Genomic DNA, 16,904 nt, shown 5'->3' with positions numbered 1-16,904 from the left:
ACCACTTCGCAGAGTACCACAGTACTTTCCTTTTTCTTTTAGCCTTACTGAGACGTTTAATGCAATGGTCTGTAAAACACTCTTTAAATAGCCTGATTTCCCCTGCACTCCATCCACTGAAGAGGTAGGAAGTTCTGCATAAACCCAATGATATCCATCCCTCCATGGTTCAGTACTGTACCAATGTCACCTCTACCTTTAAATGAGGCCCCGCAAATTCTGATTGGAAAAAACAACCCAGATATCTGACAGCCTACCATGAGCTTTGCTATCATGCCACACGTTTTAGTCTGCGTAGTAATATTCAGAGGAGAACACATGTTTCTAATACAAACAATGTTACACAAAATAAAGGCCCAAAACGGTATTTTACAGCCTACACAACACGAGTGTTCAATTTCGTGCTTCCAAGTAATAGCGCGTAAAGCTCAGCTCACCTCCCGAGCTTCGGACAGTACCTGCATGCAAACGAGCAGCAAAACTACTACTCCCGGCATGCTTTGCCTTGCCACTTCCTTCTCAGGCTCCGCCTATTCTGTTAGCGTCTCCATCTCTGTGCTTCCGGGTAATAGTAATCACGATACCGTGTGAACAGGAACTACAAATACCAGCATGCTTAGCGCTGTGCTTATCCCTTCGCACGCTTACTTCCTAATAATATTTAGAGACATCTGATGTGCGTGTAGTTATATGACATTGTATGCACTCGTTTAGTACGCCAATACCCACCCAGCTTGTATTTACACGCACTGATGTCACGGCAGCAGGAAGGGGAGCTGTGGAGCGGGGCATGCTGGGAGGTTTAGCGCTAGCCTCACAGCTTCTAAGGGGAATAATGTGGATCCTGTCAGGTGAGGTTTATACCGTAAAGAAGGCCAGTGGGTAATGGTCGTGTTTACATACAGAAATGCTCAGGCAGTCCAGTGTTCTGCGAGGCCCGACCCGTTGCCTGTGAAATAATCTGCTTAGTTGTCTTTCGGTATTCCAACTCTAGTTCTTTAGTGCATGGAAATGGTGGTCATAATGAATATTTAATGGAAAGCAATATATGGCATTGTTCTCAGCAGCCGTGTTGTGTTGTGTTGTGTTGTATAACGGTCATTATGATTGCATTATGGTCATTACGATTGCATTAAACTTTATTATATTAAATTACCTGCAGCAGAGTATATAACAAATTCTATTAATAACTTTGAGCTGGCAGCTTGTCCACACGGCTGGTTCTGCACACATAGTGTTCCATACATGCCAAGTGTGAGGCACAGCATACCCAAGAATTGTAACAGGTGACATTCAGCTAACATAACCTTACGGCAGGGCTGACTATGACAAAGCTGTAGGGCTGCAACTAACGATTATTTTCATAATCGATTAGTTGGCCGATTATATTTTCGATTAATCGGGTAAAAAAAACCAATATGCTAATTTTTCCTTTATTTAAAATAAAAACTTATAATTTACAATGGCATTTCACGATTTGCCTTCTTATTTTACTGACATAATAATTAAAGCTATATTTTAACAAGAACCCCAAAAATACCAAAAAAAGCTTTACTAGTAAATATTCATGTAAACTATTTTTGCCCAGTTATGCACATCTCACCCCTAGCATGCCTCTCTGTCCCAGAAATGTCTTATACCCCCTATATGCTACTCTGCCCCTATATATGCCTTATACCCTCCCTCCTATATGTCAGAGATGCTACTGTGCCACCTTATACCTCCTATATGCCACTCTGTCCCCTGATATGCCTTATACCCCCTCCTGATATGCCTTATAGCCCCCTATATGCCACTCTGTCCCCTAATATGCCTTATACCCCCGATATGCCACTGTGCCCCCTGATATGCCTTATAGCCCCATATATGCCACTGTGCCCCCTGATATGCCTTATAGCCCCCTATATGCCTTTTACCCTTGATATGCCACCATGCCCCCTGATATGCATTTTACCCTTGATATGCCACCATGCCCCCTGATATACCTTTTACCCCTATATGCCACTGTGCCCCCTGATATGCCTTATACCCCCTCCTGATATGCCTTATAGCCCCCTATATGCCACTCTGTCCCCTAATATGCCTTATAGCCCCTTTATGCCACTGTGCCCCCTGATATGCCTTATAGCCCCTTTATGCCACTGTGCCCCCTGATATGCCTTATAGCCCCTTTATGCCACTGTGCCCCCTGATACCACTGTGCCCCCTGATATGTCTTATGCCCCCCCGATATAAGAAAAACTGACATTAAATATAGACAAAAAAATAAATACACAATACAATATAAATATATGGACAATATAAACAATAAATCAAATATTAGACATAAAAAAAAAACAAAAACACAAATTAAAGAATGCACATAATTAATAGATCCCGCAAAAATTCTACCTGCCCCACCAAGGGTTAATATATCAACAGAAGAAACACAGGGCAAATGAGCATAAAAATAAAGATAATACTTACCCAGTGCTGCTTACTTGTCCTGTTTTTCTTCTGTTGATATATTAACCCCTGGTGGGGCAGGTGGAAGTGGCAGTGAGATGAAGTAGCGGTGGTTGCGCACATCGCGCACTAAAATCCAAATCCCCTGCAGCGCTGCACGGGACCTGGATCCTCTCCGGCAGCCAGTAGGGGTCTGTGCGATGCGCGCAGACAGCCGCTTCTCCCATCCGCTTCTGTTGGGGCTTCCATGATGGAAGCCGCACCGGAAGGTCACGTGACGCCGGGTTCAGTAATAGAAGCCCCGGCGGAAGGGGAGGGGAGAAGCGGAGGATGTCTGCGCGTTTTGCACAGACCCTCACCGGGTGGCAGAGAGGATCTAGGTCTCCTGCAGCTTTGCGGGGGATCTGGATTCTAGCGTTATAATCCGGTCTCTATTTGAGGTCAGATTATAGAAGGAAGTTTTTCAGATCATTTTCTCTGAAAAACTTCATTTTATAACGACAACGTTGACAACGATTTTCATAATCGATTATTATCGATTTTATCGATTTGTTGTTGCAGCCCTACAAAGCTGTGCTGTCACTTTAAGGCCAGCAGCTGTCTGTTGGCATAGGTGCAGCCAGCGGCCTCTGGCTGTATGTTGCAGCATGTGGCACTGGCGGCCCACTGGTCATTCTCACAGTGGGCCATATGGCCAGTCCGGGTCTGTTTATCAGTGACTGTGTTTTAAATGGCACTATAAAAAAGAAGACATTAATAGACATTAACAATACCTCACTAAAAGAATCAAGAGAACGTATGCTCCGTTACTTGTGTTTTATTAGATTGCATATGATTGTAATTTATTCAAATGATATGTTTTATTTATTTTTTAGTCTAAAAATGTGTTGGATCCTGGTGTGTGATGTCACTTTTCTCTGGTTTTATAACCCGGCCAAATCCAAGGTCTTTGTATAACATCCAGCTAACCTACATGAGCGGCTTTGCGTGAGTATTTCTTTAGATTTTCAATGTGTATGTTAAAGATAATGACATATGCTAATTAATGTTAATGAAAGGTAGGCTTTGCTTGAAAAAAATCCATCACATCCTACAGTTTATTTTTCAGAAGTGTAAAGGAACCCAAACCTTTACACATGAACCTTAAATACTCCCATTATTTGCACAGAGAATATAAACAAATGCTTATTAGTTGTTATAAAAACCTGTTTCTTCTTTTAAAAGACATGCAAAGGATTTAGAATGATACGGTTGATTCTAAGTACAGTATGGGGTCAAGCTTTTAATTGTGATAAATTACATTATTTTTGAATTTTGGGGGGTAATTTTGTACCAGATAAACAGCTAATGATTTCAATCCATCAATCATTGCTTTGTGATCCAGGTCCTTTGAAATGCCTACCAGTACACTTGTTTGCATCTCTGCAATCTGTTTATTCTCTGCACTTTTGGAACACTTACATAATAATAAAAATGTTTTTTAATTGCTACAACGTTATTTTTCCTTTGGTTTTAGGAGACAACGTGTTTGTGAATACTGATACGTACTCAGTGGTTTGGATTCTGTAATAAAGATGCAGGCCGAGAATGAGTCGTGTGCTGCAGAGCCGTCTCTCGGTTATGCAATTTGCATTTTGCACCTGTGCCTGGAGTGGTTAGAGCTGGACAGTTGGGAAGACTACTTGAATTATGTTGCCTATCTCTTGTGGGTCTTCACACCACTTATAATAGTTTTCATCCTACCCTTCCTTTTTGTCATTTTCTTTTATCTATCCATCCTGTTCCTCCATGTGTACAAGCGGAAGAATGAGCTAAAAGAGGCTTACTCAAACAGTATGTGGGATGGTGCTCGACGTACGCTGGCAACTCTGTGGGATGGGCATGCTACAATATGGCATGGTAAAAATTTTATTAGTTGTGGGCGCAAATAAGACAATCTCAATATGTGGATGGGTGTGTAACAATATGTATTAGACTTTTGCATTCGGATTCGTACAAGTTTTAATTTTAACAACATTTGCCAACTTTGTTAATTTGTACAAGTGTCTGAAAAAGAGGAGGGACCCACGAACAAAACCAACACAAATGAAGTAGAGAGTGCTGAATTTCTACTTGCATTTCATAGGTTTCTTACTGTCTTTCTTTCTCTCTCAGACACTAATTCATTCTCTCTCTCACTCTCTGTGTCTCCGCCCACCACTTCCATGCCAACTTTTCTACCGCTCCTCTTCTTATTCTGCCTCTTCTTGTTCTCTTGTCTTCTTTCTTAATCCGCTTCTCTCCAGTATCAGCTCCATCAACCAGGCCTCCTGGAGCCTCTGCGCAAACCCTTTCCCTCGATTGGATGAACAGGGGAGAGGCTGTCCCTGTGGCAATCTGAAAGGCCAGAATTATTAGAACCAAATTGTGGAGAAAGAGCTGCAGAAACACTTCTCTTTCTCTGCAGATCTGTCTGTATTATTCTGGCCTCTTGCGATACTTCCACAAAAGGACGGCACCGTGGCACGCACCCCAGGGACAGCTTCTCCCCCATTCCTCCGAACGAGGAAGAGGGTGCGCGTGGAGCCTTGGCCCTATTGTGGAAGCGCTCTGGGAGGCCTGGTTAACGGAGCTGATACCAAGGGGGAGAAGCAGACAAAAACAGAAGACAGAAAACAAGAAGAGGTAAGAAACAAAGCAGGGCAGTAGAAATACGAGACTGGGACACAGACGCGGTCGGTGGAGACATTTAGAGAGTGAATGAGAGCGTGAGTGAAGACAATTCATTTTATTTCCCAATGGATAAAGCCCCCTGAATTTCTTCTGAGACAAAAGGGCAGAAAAACTAAGTTCATTGTCGGAAATGAAATGGAGCAAAAAGGAAAAAAAAATTGTTCAAATCTTTTTTTGGGTCCATTTGCGCAAGTCTAATATTTATGTACCTGAGAACACTCTAGTCTTTTACTGAAAGGAGGTTATGTATTAAAAAAAACCCATGAAAAATGTAATAGAACAATACTCATGATCATACGAACTATAGTTACTATGGTTTGTCTTCCTCTTTAACACTTGGATAGAAGGACACACTCACATTGCTGTTTTTTTCCCTAAAATACCATCATAGTTAAAGTCTCTGATTTTGACTAGTTACTTTATTCATTATGGCTAGTATGAAATTATAGCAAGTTAGTTTTTCAAAACATATGAGTCGTTTTACTTGTTTTGATAAGGGTCGTCTTTTCTCTGTCTTTGCAGGTTATGAAATATGTGGCATGGATAAACTCCCTGATGAGGGTCCTGCATTAATTGTGTATTATCATGGAGCACTTCCTGTGGACTACTATTACTTTGTGTCAAGGGTCATCCTCCTCAAGGGGAGAACCATTCACTCAGTCGGGGACCACTTTTTGTTTAAAATACCAGGTAAATGCTTGTACATAAATGTTAGTCTAAGGTAAAGAGATAATAGTCCGCATTCTGGTATATGAGTTGATGTATTAGCCATGGCTATGGCCAGAAAATGAACAACAGATAGTTGGCACGGATGTTGTAAATAATACAACCTGAACGACATAAAAGCTTGTTTTTGTAATTCTGTTCTGGAGGTGAGGCTTCAGAGTTTACAAACAATGCACACCATCTGGTCCCAGTGGGAACGACATGACTTCTGACAATGGTGACCTACAGTCCAATATTAAAGGGGTGTGAGGGACAATGAGACAGGTGAGGGGCTGTTTTGGAGAGGATGACTTGATCAGTTGATTTTGTACAGGCAGCTTATATTTCCCTGCCATCCCAGGTGACACTGATAAGAGACTCCTCCTCTGTACCTGAGATAGAGCAGGACTCAAAAGGTTAAAAGACCCCTCCCCTCCTAGCACCCTCAGTGTTTTTTCCTGCCCTATATCAGGTAGGGAGGACTCATCTCCTGTTTGTTATTTTTATACGGCTCTAGGTTGAGCCGGTTCTCCCTAGGGCTAAGCCCCCCCGGGTGGGGGTATTCCTGCACCGTAGCCGGATGGCTGGTGCCGCGCTGCCCCGCGCATACTCACCTTGGCTGTGCGGGGGTCCGTCCGGCTTCCTTCCCTCAGCTCCCGCTGCTTCCACTGTATTCTTAGACGCCGCGGTCCGGCGTCTCGGCGGTTTTCAAGATGGCGTCTCTGCTTCTTCCGGCTAGGATTTCTAGGCATGTCCAGTATGCGTTCCTAGCCTCGTTTTCATGTCAATTCAAAATTTTGGCGCCAAATTTGCTGCTGTTGCAGCTTGTAGCCTGGTATGGAGCTATTTAAGCGGTGTGGTGAGTTGAGAATGGATTGTTATATATTTTCTAACAGTGCTGTTGCATTCTGTCTGATTATATCTGCTCCAGATAATTCTGAGCCTCCCTCTGTTGAGGAGAGACCTAAAAAGGCTTTAGCTAAAACCAAGCATGCGCAGTGTTCTGGTTGTCACAGGCCTCTGCAGGATTCCAAGAAAAAACTCTGTTCCGCCTGTCTAAAGTCCGTTGCGGATTCTGAAGCCTCTGGTGGGAGAGAGTTTTTAGCCTGGCTTAAGGAAGAGATGCAGTCCACCTTTTCTGCCTTTCGTCAGTCAGTTCCTGCTCCTTCCCATTTTCCGGCAGTACGGGAACCATCTCTCCTGGGTTACCAGCAGTTCTCTGACTCCGAGTTCGATTACCCTGAGCTGGAGGAGTATTCTTCAGAGGAAGGTGAAATCCTGGAGGAAAGTTCCTTTTTGTTCCCGGTGGAAGAAATTGATACTCTCGTTTCTGCTGTAAAGTCTGCCATGAACTTGGAGGATACAGCGACACCTAAGAGGGATCACTCCTTTTCCGGCTTCTCCAAGCAGTCGCCTTCTTTTCCTGTGCACCCTGCTTTATCCGACATCATTAAGCAGGAATGGAACCATCCAGAGAGGAGAGTTAACCTGTCCAGGCGGGTGAAACGCCTTTTTCCGTTTGAGGAGGACTTTGCCAAATTTTGTGCAACCCCGCTGGTTGACACTGCGGTGATGAAAGTTTCCAGAAAGACTGCCTTGCCGCTGGAGGATGGCTCTCATTTCTCGGATCTAATGGAAAAGAAGGCTGAAGCAGCCGTTAAGAAATCTTTTGAAGCTTCCACTGCTGCTTTTAAACCTGGCATAGCATCTGCCTCAGTGTCTCGAGCTGTAAAAATCTGTCTGTCGCAGATCGAGGAAGATGTTGCAGCAAAAACGCCTAGAGAGACTATCCTCAAGAACATTGCTGCTCTCAAGTTAGCGGTGGATTTTCTCTGCGATGCCTCAATTGAAAATGTCAGGATTTCAGCCAGGGCTTCTGCACTTTCTGTGGCGGCCAGACGGGCCTTATGGCTTAAAGCCTGGGGGGCTGACAATGCCTCAAAGAACAGACTGCTTAATATCCCTTTTAAAGGAGGGTCTCTGGCGAGGAGCTGGAGTCCCTGCTTGAGAAAACGACTGGTGATAAACATTGGATGCCACAATGCAGAACTGCTTCCAGGAGATGGCAGTCCTTTCGTCCATACTTTCCAGGCCAGTCCAGGGGCTATGGTTCCGGTTTCTCTCGCCCTGCAAGGGAACATGCCTTCCGGGGCAGATTTCATCGTGAAAGGGGTAGACATGACAGGTTCGCCTTCCCCAAAGCGGCCCAGGACCCCAAAGGTTTTGCATGACTCGGCATGCATCCCGGTGGGAGGAAGACTTCGGCATTTCATAGACTATTGGTTCTTCATCACACAAGATTCCTGGGTGAGATCCATCATATCCCAGGGTTATCGACTACAATTCGAGAGCAAGCCTGCAGACCAGTTTTTTATTTCCCACCTTCATCAGAACCTGGAACAGCGGGGATTCCTGTTGTCTGCCGTTGTCTACAGTTTGTAGATACAGAAGTCCTTATTCCCGTGCCCCTGCAGGGTCCCCTGCAGGGTCCCCTGCAGGGTCAAGGGATTTATTCTCGTGTCTTTTTGGTTCCAAAAACACCAAAGGGGTTTCTTCTCATTATAGACCTACGTTTCCTGAACCGTCACCTTCGTTTCCTAAGGTTCAAGATGGAGACCGTACGATCAGCTCTGGACTCGATAAACCTTCGAGACTTCATGGTCTCCATAGACCTAAAGGATGCGTATCTTCATGTCCCTATGCACCCCTCCTATCAACGGTTTCTGCGGATAGCTATTCCTTCAATTTCAGGCCCTTCCATTTGGACTGTCTCCAGCCACCAGAGTGTTTACAAAACTCCTTGCAGTGGTGGTGGCCCATTTCAGACGTCAGGGCGTTTCGGTCATCCCTTACCTGGACGATTGGCTGATTCACACTCATTCAGCAGCTCTCCTTCAGTCTCACCTTTCCCGGGTGCTCCATACGCTTCAGGATCTCGGCTGGATTCTAAATTGGGAGAAGTCCAACTTAGTTCCTTCTCAACAATTGGTGTTCCTCGGCCTTCGCCTGGATTCCTGTGAGGGAAAAGCTTTTCTTCCTTCAAGCAAGATCAGCGGTATTTATTCCCTAACCTACAAGGTGCTTTCTGCACGCAAAAGTCCACTAAGGCTATGTATGTCTCTTCTCGGCAAGATGACTTCAGCAAGGTATGCAGTTCCCTGGGCCCTGGTTCGCATGAGGGTCCTTCAGAACCATATTCTTCATCTGCTGGAGGAGAACCCATTCGCCCTGGACAGACTGGTTCGTCTTCCTCCGCATGTCAAAGCATCCCTCTCCTGGTGGCTCCTACGAGACACTCTGGCTTCAGGAAGACGATGGGCCTGGTCATCCAAGGAGCTCCTTACCACGGACGCAAGCAGAACAGGCTGGGGAGCCACTTATCGGGACAGCTTTGTTTAAGGTCTCTGGTCGCCTGCCACTCGGCTCCTACCCTCAAACTGCCTGGAGCTGCTGGCGGTGGAGAATGCCCTACATCACTGGGAAAGGCAGCTCTTCGGCAAGAACATCCTGCTTCGTTCCGACAATTGGGCGGTAGTCGCATACATCAACAAGCAGGGAGGTACGAGAAGTCCTCGCCTGCTGCGCCTAGCTCTGAGGATTTCCTTTTGGGCAGAATCACGGCGAATGACTTTGTCCGCGGTTCACCTACAGGGAGCTTTGAATTCCCAAGCCGACTTTCTGAGCAGGACTTCCGTTCAAAGCAACGAATGGGCTTTGCATCCTGCAGCCTTCCACATGATTGTCCAACGGTGGGGAATGCCCGAATTAGATCTTATGGCCTCCAGGGACAATGCTCAAGTTCCAGCGTTCTTTTCTCTCAATCCTCAGGACCAGCCACTGGCGGTGGATGCCTTCGCCCAGACTTGGAGTTTCAGCCTCGCCTATGTTTTCCCTCCGTTTCCTCTAATATCCAAGGTTCTGCAGAAGATCAAGTCCGACCGGCCGTCTGTTATACTGGTAGCCCCAGACTGGCCCAAACGTGTCTGGTACGCGGGCTTTGTCTCACTCAGCCACGCACCGCCCTTACGGCTCCCGGCCTGGAAAGACCTGCTTCACCAGGGTCAGTTCCTTCATCCAAATCCTGCGGTATTTCAGCTGACGGCTTGGAGGTTGAACGGAGAATTCCGAGGTCTCGAGGCTTCTCTGAGTCAGTTACGGAAACTCTTCGCAGTCCTAAGAAGGTCACATCCCTCAGATACATTAAAGTGTGGAAGAAGTTTTGTAGCTGGTGTGGATCCAGGAAAATTTTTCCTTCAGACAGTTCTCCAGCTGCCATTCTGTAATTTTTACAAATGGGGTTTGACCAGGGACTTCAGCCTTCTACCATCAAGGTCCAGATTGCTGCTATCAGTGCTTTACTTGGCTTAGATTTGATATCTGTTCCAGTCATCAGACGTTTTTCCAAGGCTATGGTGCATATTCGTCCTCGCCCTGTCTCCAAGATGGTGCCCTGGGACCTGAACCTGGTCCTTCGCAGGCTCATGTTACCACTTTTTGAGCCTCTTCAATCAGTTTCCCTACACCTGTTGTCTCTGAAGACGGCCTTCCTGGTGGCCATTACCTCTGCGAGGCGTATTAGTGAACTCCAGGCCCATTCGATGAAGGAACCGTTCCTGCGGGGTTTTCCGGATAAGGTCATCCTCTCTTTGCCCCCAGAATTCTCACCCAAAGTACAGACGGCTTTTCACAGGGACCAAGAAATTGTGTTGCCTACGTTCTTCTCATCCCCTCAATCGGCGGAAGAAGAAGCGCTGCATACTTAGGACTTAAAAAGATGTCTTTCAATTTATCTGGAACGTACGCAGCCTCTGCGCAAATCTTCTAGTTTGTTTATAGCCTCTTCTGGTCCCAGTAGAGGTCTTAGCATTTCTAAGCGTACGATGGCAAAATGGATTGTGTCAACTATCAGCTTGGCTTACACAGCATGCTGGCGGGGTTCCCCCTCCCGGGATTCGTGCCCACTCTACCCGCACAGTTTCCACTTCATGGGCTGAACGATGTCTCGTCTCGCCTGAACACATCTGCAAGACAGCTACGTGGGGAACTCTGAGTACTTTTGTACGACATTATAGACTCGATCGGATGGCGCAGGAGGATGGGCTGTTCGGTCATACGGTTCTTGGGGCTGTTCTTTCCCCCTGAGGTTTTTTGTTTCCCACCCTTCTTCTTTGTTATATCTCTCATCAGTGTCACCTGGGATGGCAGGGAAACATTAAGTTCTACTTACCGAGAGCTTCTTTTCCCTGCCAATCCCTGGTGACACGTTTGGTTCCCTCCCTTCCTTTCAATAAATGTTTTTTTTTGCAGCAGTTCTGTTTTCCTGTGTGGTCTTTGATATTCACTGAGGGTGCTAGGAGAGGAGGGGCCATTTAACCTTTTGAGTCCTGCCCTATCTCAGGTACGGAGGAGGAGTCTCTCATCAGTGTCACCAGGGATTGGCAGGGAAAAGAAGCTCTCGGTAAGTAGAACTTAATGTTTCATGCCTAGCCATTCAACAATTCCAAACAGGCTAAACAGGAGGCTACCAAATGTTACCCATTTAAATTGGCGTTCTGTAGAGACAGGCCAAAGAGAAGACATTCCAACCACAAACAAAGGTTTAAAGCATGAAATAGAGATTCAGAATGATTGAGAGTATGTACATTTGCAAGCGAAAACAGTAGAAACTGTAACTCTCTTTCAAACTCCTTGTTGTACGAACCCTATGAGACTTTGCTTTGACGATGCAACATGTTTCTACTTAAGAAGCAACATAACCAGGGTGGTAGGTATTGTTTTGAAGAGCAATGAATCGTTTAAAGTTGGCAGGTCCATGCTAGTAGCTACCAACTCTGTTAAACACCATTCAATATGTTGCTCTTAAGACTAGATGTGCTTGAACATGAATATACTTTTTCTGAAGTGGGCTTTTCTTTAAACTATGTTAACAATCATATTGTACCAGTTGAAATTCAAGGCACTTCCAGCTTAACCAATTATTTTCTACATCAAAAAGAGCGCAAGTCCACCTGCGGGTGTATGACAATAGTTCATATGGTTCAGTTCTTCTTTCTCCACGCATCGGCTGAACCCCTCCTCTCTCTCTTTGTCCAGAATCCCATTAGCAGCCTTCACTACTGTGAAGCTCTCATACCTACATGTCAAACACTGAGAAATCCTTTAAATCCCCAATAGGCAGAGCATTGCTTTTGAAGTAAGTACGGTTTTGTACTTTAAGTAGCTTGGCATATAGTCTGTAATGTCAAATTCTGCTAACTTTTCTTTAAAGGCAAATCCCATGAAAAATAAATATTATTTAATGCATTTATTTCGTTTTGTACTTCCTTTATCTACAGACCCGTAGGCCGCCATTGTTGGTAGTCTTGATATTTATTGTGACTTTCCCCACTCAAACACCGCACTGAATTGGACAGCCACTTGGTCTCTAGGGTTGAAGGTGTAAAATATGCTTGGTTATGAATGGATGAAGGCATAAACTGTACTTGGTGAAACTCAAGCATGCTAGTTATTGATAGAACCCCCAAAGGCACATGTTTGTTTTTTTCCTTACCGATTTATTTGAAACTTTGTCTACAGTGATAATTTACTAAACCGTGAGTTGAAACCTGAAATTAGTTCTTATAATCAATATAGTCAACCGATTAGCAAAATAATAGATTTGTAGATAAGGCAAATATATTTTATTTTCCTTCTTGGTTTCCTCCTTGAGCCAGCGTTTTTCCCAGTGTGCACTGCAGGCATTTCTACAATACCAGGGACCTATATATGTCCTATAAATGTCATGATCGACCTTTTTTTTAAAGGGCCAAAAACAGAGATTTTTCCCAAACAAGGTGTGCCATAAAGAAAAATGCTCACTATGTTATCAGTCCTTGCAAAGTGAAGTTCTGAAAATTATTCTGACATGATGTACAGCGATTTATGTACTTCTCTCTTGTAAGGTTTAAGACCGCTACTTGAGTTGTTTAATGTAATCCATGGACCAAAAGAAGAATGTGTGAGAGCGCTGAGCAACGGTCACCTCTTGGCGATATCACCAGGCGGAGTACGGGAGGCGCTTTTTAGTGACGAAAACTATACTATAATTTGGAAACATCGGACGGGTTTTGCTCAGGTGGCCATTGATGCTAAAGTGGTGAGTGTCATGGTAACCGGCTTTGCGGCAATATTGCTGAATGCAACGTGTAGCTCAAGTGTTAAAAAGCATTTAAAATTTGGTAGCCTTTTCAAACACCAAACATATTCAAAGTTAGTAATTTTTATTTATATATATATATATATATATATATATATATATATATATATATAATATTTGTTGCCAGTTCAAAATACAGGTTTATTCATATGCATACTAGAAATACCCAACATAGAAACTGGTACGCATTGCATTGAGCAGACCATTTTTATTGTACTGCCAGGTCCAGAAAACAATGGCTGTGCTCACCTTTTTGAAAATGATGTAAAGAATACAGATCATTGAGGCTGTGTGTAGAGTGACAAACTATACATTTCCAGTTCCAAGATGCATGTGTGCTTTTTGGTCAGGAATGACTAAAAGTTAAATAACTTGAGTAATCGTCATCTGTTCTTGTATTGTCCTAACTCAAAAGCATGTGGCTTCTTCTCTGATACCAACCAACATGGTAGTGATCAATGGTTCTGGTAACAGTTTAGTCCCCTAAAGTATAGTGATGTGTGCTACATTCCGATGCCCTGAAAGATATTTTTTATTTTTTTTGAAAGAACTATGAGAATTAATCATGGAAACTGATGGTGTGTTTTCAGTAACTTCATTGAAATCTGTTTTATTTGTTTTTTTTTGTTTTTTTTTTGCCTTAGCCCATCATTCCAATGTTTACACAAAACATACGTGAAGGATTTCGAACACTCGGATGGTTACGTAAGATTTATTATTGAAATGAATGCATGTATAAAACAGTGCCCTTTGTGGGGAGAGGAGGTGCAGCAGTTGGCATTGACTGTTATATTATTCCTATTACTTCTCCCTTCTGTTATTCACACAGTTCTTACCTGCCATCATTTCATTGCCATTGTAGCTCCTGGTTAGAACTTCTGGTGCAACTCCCAGCACCCTTGGTCATTCTGTAGCAGATAGTGCTGTATATTTGCATATGGAGCTGCTTGATGAGCTGGTTCATCATCAGCCAATTTACACCGTTCCTTGCTAGGACAGCCTAAGTAATTTTTTGGACTTGGCACCCAGTATTGTCATCTGGAACCAAGTGCATGGAGGTTGCCGAGGGGCAGCTGGGGGCTCTGCCTTCAGTAAGTCCCTTTCAGTGAGGCGTATAGTCTGGCCATTTGTCTCAACTGACAGGGCCGGCCGAAGACTTAACGCCGCCTGGGGCGAAGTTTAAAATGCCCCCCCCCCACCGGTACTTACCCTTAAACAGTCCTGCGGCGAGTCTCCCTGTGCTGCCACGGTGCCGGCTTGTAATGCTGAGCGCCGGATTCACGTCACTTCCGGCGCTCTGCATTACAAGCCGGCACCGAGACCGAACAGGGAAACTCGCCGCAGAGGAGAGAGAGAGAGGGGCGCCGAGCGGGTAAGCGAAAACCACTCGGTGCCCCTCTCTCTCTCCTCCGCTTCAAAAAAAACAAAAAAAAAAACGCTTGGGGCGGCAAAGTGCCGCCCCTTCTGAAGTGCCGCCTGGGGCAATTGCCCCAGTCGGCTCCATTGTAGGGCCGGCCCTGTCTACTGAATCCATCCGGCTGCCATACTCTTCAATCATGACGCATTGGTTTTGTAGCATATGCAATATTCATTTAAATTGGTTACTTCTCAAAACTTTGCACCTAATACTTGTTGTGGTGTTATGCCAGAAAGCTGTAGCACCTCTAATTCTTCTGTTGACTAAACAGACTTTTGTATAATTCCGGACCCCCGGTAAAAACACTAGATTTTCATTAGTTTGATTTGCTTTTCATGAAATCTGAGAGTGGGTTTGTATTAATTACAATCAACAGATAATATAATTTGACCAAAGTGTTCTTTTTCATTTTAATTATTGCTTTCTTTAATAAGGTTTGTTCCAATGGCTCTATGAAAGGTTTAAGATTCCTCTTGTTCCTTTGTACGGGGGCTTTCCAGTGAAACTTTGCACACACCTTGGCGATCCGATCCCATACGATCCAAACGTCGGTGCTGCTGAGCTGGCAGAAAAGGTGAGGAGCATGAATAAGGTTACCCCTTTTTCCTTAGCTGTAATTTATTTATGCCACCTAGTGACTGCCTAACATAGCTGGAAATACATCTCCTCTGGGGTTTTCAAAATATATAAGATTAATTTCATTGTTTGGGAAATATATATCTGGTAATAACGTAGGCCAAGTTACATTTTGTAGAACGTTTATGTCTCATCCTTTATTTTCTTTTATACCTGAGTCATTCTTTCTCAGCTCCATTCATCAATAACAGATGAAGCATTAACGGAATCACTTGTTCTGCACTTTTGGTTGTTTCATGAATATGTAGTAATAATGCACTCGCCAAGCTACGCTCAACTACTATATTTAATGACACAGAGACAAAACTTTGAAAATATTTTTAGGGCATAAACACTGGTCTAAACTTAGAACGCTGTTATCATGGTGAGTTCCTCCTATAGATACCAGGGACAAACTTTTAATATAAATCTCTGTAAAAGTGTTTATCGTCCCTTTTTGCATTGGAGTCCATAATGATAACTAGCCCATAACCTCTTTTATGGTATCGCATGTCAGGAGAGATTCTTTCACGTTTCTTGGAGTTTGTCCCAATGTGAGATGTCTGTACAAGAAGAAGGGGTATAAAATGAAGACCCAGTCACACCCCCACCAACTAGACAAACTAGCTGATATCGGTATTTAACTGCTTTATTGAAGGATATTAATTTAGTGTTGTTCTTAGTATTCTTATTTTGCTTTTTTGCAGACAAAGTGTGCTCTTCAGTCTTTAATTGATCGGCACCAAAAAGTACCTGGGAACATTTTACGGGCTCTACTGGAAAGATTTCACAAGAGGCATAAAGAAGACTAAATACACTTCAGTGTGTTTGGATTATGTATATATAGTTCTGAGACATTTGAAGGGTTGGTGTTTTAGTTTGTTGACCACACGCCGTAAAGATTGTAGCATATCAATATTTAATAAAAATGTAAGAAAACATTAGAAGGTAACTGGGCATCTGTCTTACTTGCCATGTTTTGAATTCACTGAGAGTTTTGTGTAAAAGCTGGCCTTATCACCAAAACATCCCATTAGCACTTATTCTTCTGGGGGCTAGTGACATCTCGGCTAATCCTAGTTCTCATTAACCCCTATAGTTCCGGCCCTGTTTATACAGACCAATCTCAAACACAACCTCTGCTTTTGTTTTGAGTTTTGTCTCACTTTCTGTATATCTGATTCTCCTATTGTCATACTTGGGGACTTTAGTTGCCACATTGAGAATCGCTTTCTTCATCTAACCTCTTGATTCAGCTGTCTTCAGTGGACGAAGTCCGGCACATAGATATGGTCATTGTCTTCACCAGGCATTGCTCCAGTTTTCTGTATCCCCTTTGCCACTCTCTGACCACCACCTTTACAACCCTTGCACCCCTTCCCTCTCCTAGAAAGATGCAACACTATCTCTGTTCTTGAAACACTTTTGTCTTCAACCCCTTATGACCTAAAAAGCAAACTAAAGGAACACCGTTTAATTGTAGTACTATGTAACTTGGAAACCGTGACGTTCTGTAAATTGCACTTCCTCTGATTGTATCTGCATGTCTGGCAACTCCTTACTACTATTTAGACTGTAAGCTCTACGGGGCAGGAACCTCCATTCCTAATTTGTTCATAACTGTTACACCCCAATCAAAATGTCTATAGACTACTGTGCTCGTTATATTACAGCACTTACTGTACCTCCCCTTTTAATATACTGCACTGTAAATATGTTACAGCTCGATAAATCAAAATATTTTTACAAATAATGCAATCAGGGACACAAAATAGATCTTATAGTATGTTATGTTAATTTAGGAAAACAGTTCGA

At 43.7% G+C, this 16,904-nt stretch overlaps 1 protein-coding gene across 1 annotated transcript; it reads left to right on the top strand.

Annotated features, from left to right (window-relative positions):
• The first annotated feature begins 4,019 nt into the window (after positions 1 to 4,019).
• Positions 4,020 to 15,901, top strand: LOC149305408 (DGAT1/2-independent enzyme synthesizing storage lipids-like). Its single transcript, XM_089477255.1, has 6 exons — positions 4,020 to 4,344; positions 5,680 to 5,847; positions 12,804 to 12,997; positions 13,702 to 13,762; positions 14,909 to 15,048; positions 15,797 to 15,901. The coding sequence occupies exons 1-6, from the start codon at positions 4,020 to 4,022 to the stop codon at positions 15,899 to 15,901; spliced, it is 993 nt and encodes a 330-aa protein (XP_089333381.1).
• The last annotated feature ends 1,003 nt before the right edge of the window (positions 15,902 to 16,904 follow it).

The sequence above is a fragment of the Sceloporus occidentalis genome, unplaced genomic scaffold (genome assembly GCF_023333645.1).
Source record: "Sceloporus occidentalis isolate IW3139 unplaced genomic scaffold, rSceOcc1.0.p SCAF_11, whole genome shotgun sequence".
NCBI lineage: Eukaryota > Metazoa > Chordata > Lepidosauria > Squamata > Phrynosomatidae > Sceloporus > Sceloporus occidentalis.
The sequence above is the reverse complement of the archived record's forward strand: the minus strand, read 5'-3'. Positions and strand labels throughout refer to the sequence as shown.

Bases quoted from the DNA above. Each gene is read 5' to 3' on its own strand.
- LOC149305408 (XM_089477255.1), top strand. From the start codon at position 4,020: ATGCAGGCCGAGAATGAGTCGTGTGCTGCAGAGCCGTCTCTCGGTTAT. The intron at 4,345-5,679 runs GTAAAAATTTTA...CTGTCTTTGCAG, and splicing joins GCATGCTACAATATGGCATG to GTTATGAAATATGTGGCATG. The intron at 12,998-13,701 runs GTGAGTGTCATG...TTTTTGCCTTAG, and splicing joins TGGCCATTGATGCTAAAGTG to CCCATCATTCCAATGTTTAC.